Source organism: Penaeus monodon, chromosome 34 (assembly GCF_015228065.2).
Source record: "Penaeus monodon isolate SGIC_2016 chromosome 34, NSTDA_Pmon_1, whole genome shotgun sequence".
Lineage (NCBI taxonomy): Eukaryota > Metazoa > Arthropoda > Malacostraca > Decapoda > Penaeidae > Penaeus > Penaeus monodon.
In genome coordinates, this window is record NC_051419.1 from 23,738,736 (window position 1) to 23,739,607 (window position 872).

Genomic DNA, 872 nt, shown 5'->3' on the forward strand with positions numbered 1-872 from the left:
CAGCTAAATAAAGAAATCGGAATAAACGCAGCTCCGGGCCACTCACGTCCAGACTTGACAGGTCGAGATCGAAGGGATAGTTGGTCCCGTTGGCTTGTCGCTCGCTCCCCCCGGGGCTGGACTGCAGGCGGATCGGGGTTCGGATCTGCAGCGCCGCTGGACTCGCGACCTGGGGCGGGCTGGGATTGGCGACCTGCGACTGGTCCGCTTTCACTACCTGGTATTGGCTTGGATGTGTGACCTGCGACTGGCCTGGTTTCGCGACCTGGTACTGGCTTGGATGTGTGACCTGCGACTGGCCTGGTTTCGCGAACTGGGATTGGCTTGGATTCACGACCTGGACCTGTGGATATCTAATCTGGATCGGACCTGGATTCCCAATCTGGACGCGCTCCGGCTTCTTGACCTGGAAACTGTGTGGACTTGCGACCTGGAAATAAGCCTGATTCGCCTGAACGCCAGCCGGAGGTACGACCTGGTGACCTGCAACGCTGCCTGGAGTGACGACCTGCAGACCTGGAGCTCCGTGGCCGATCTGGACGGGGTACCTGACCTGGTAATTGTCCATGAAAATGTTCTTGACAGGTCCTCCCTTCTCGCCGTGGAAATGCCCCGGGGCCTTGACCAGGGTGTTCACGTCGCCCCCGACCAGAATGGGCTGAGGGGGGGCGGGGGGCACCTGCGAGGGAGACGGGGAATTGGAGGAAAGGAAATCAAGGGTACAAGGGAAAGCGAAGAAGGTGGAGGTGCGAATCTCCTTGCATTTTTCTTGAGATTTGTGTTATCACTACTGACGTTGGAATTAGTATTGTAACGATCACGGTTAAAGCATTATTCTTGCATTATAAATACATTTCATATTAACACGAGGA

General features: G+C 56.1%; 1 protein-coding gene across 1 annotated transcript in view; it reads right to left on the bottom strand.

Annotated features, from left to right (window-relative positions):
* Window positions 1-679, bottom strand: part of LOC119594932 — a gene marked incomplete at its 5' end in the record, with an annotated part of 15,007 nt that extends 14,328 nt beyond the window's left edge. Inside the window, 1 exon segment of the mRNA XM_037944003.1 lies at window positions 47-679. Within this exon segment, the coding sequence (XP_037799931.1) occupies window positions 47-568 (522 nt within the window).
* Window positions 680-872: the final 193 nt, after the last annotated feature.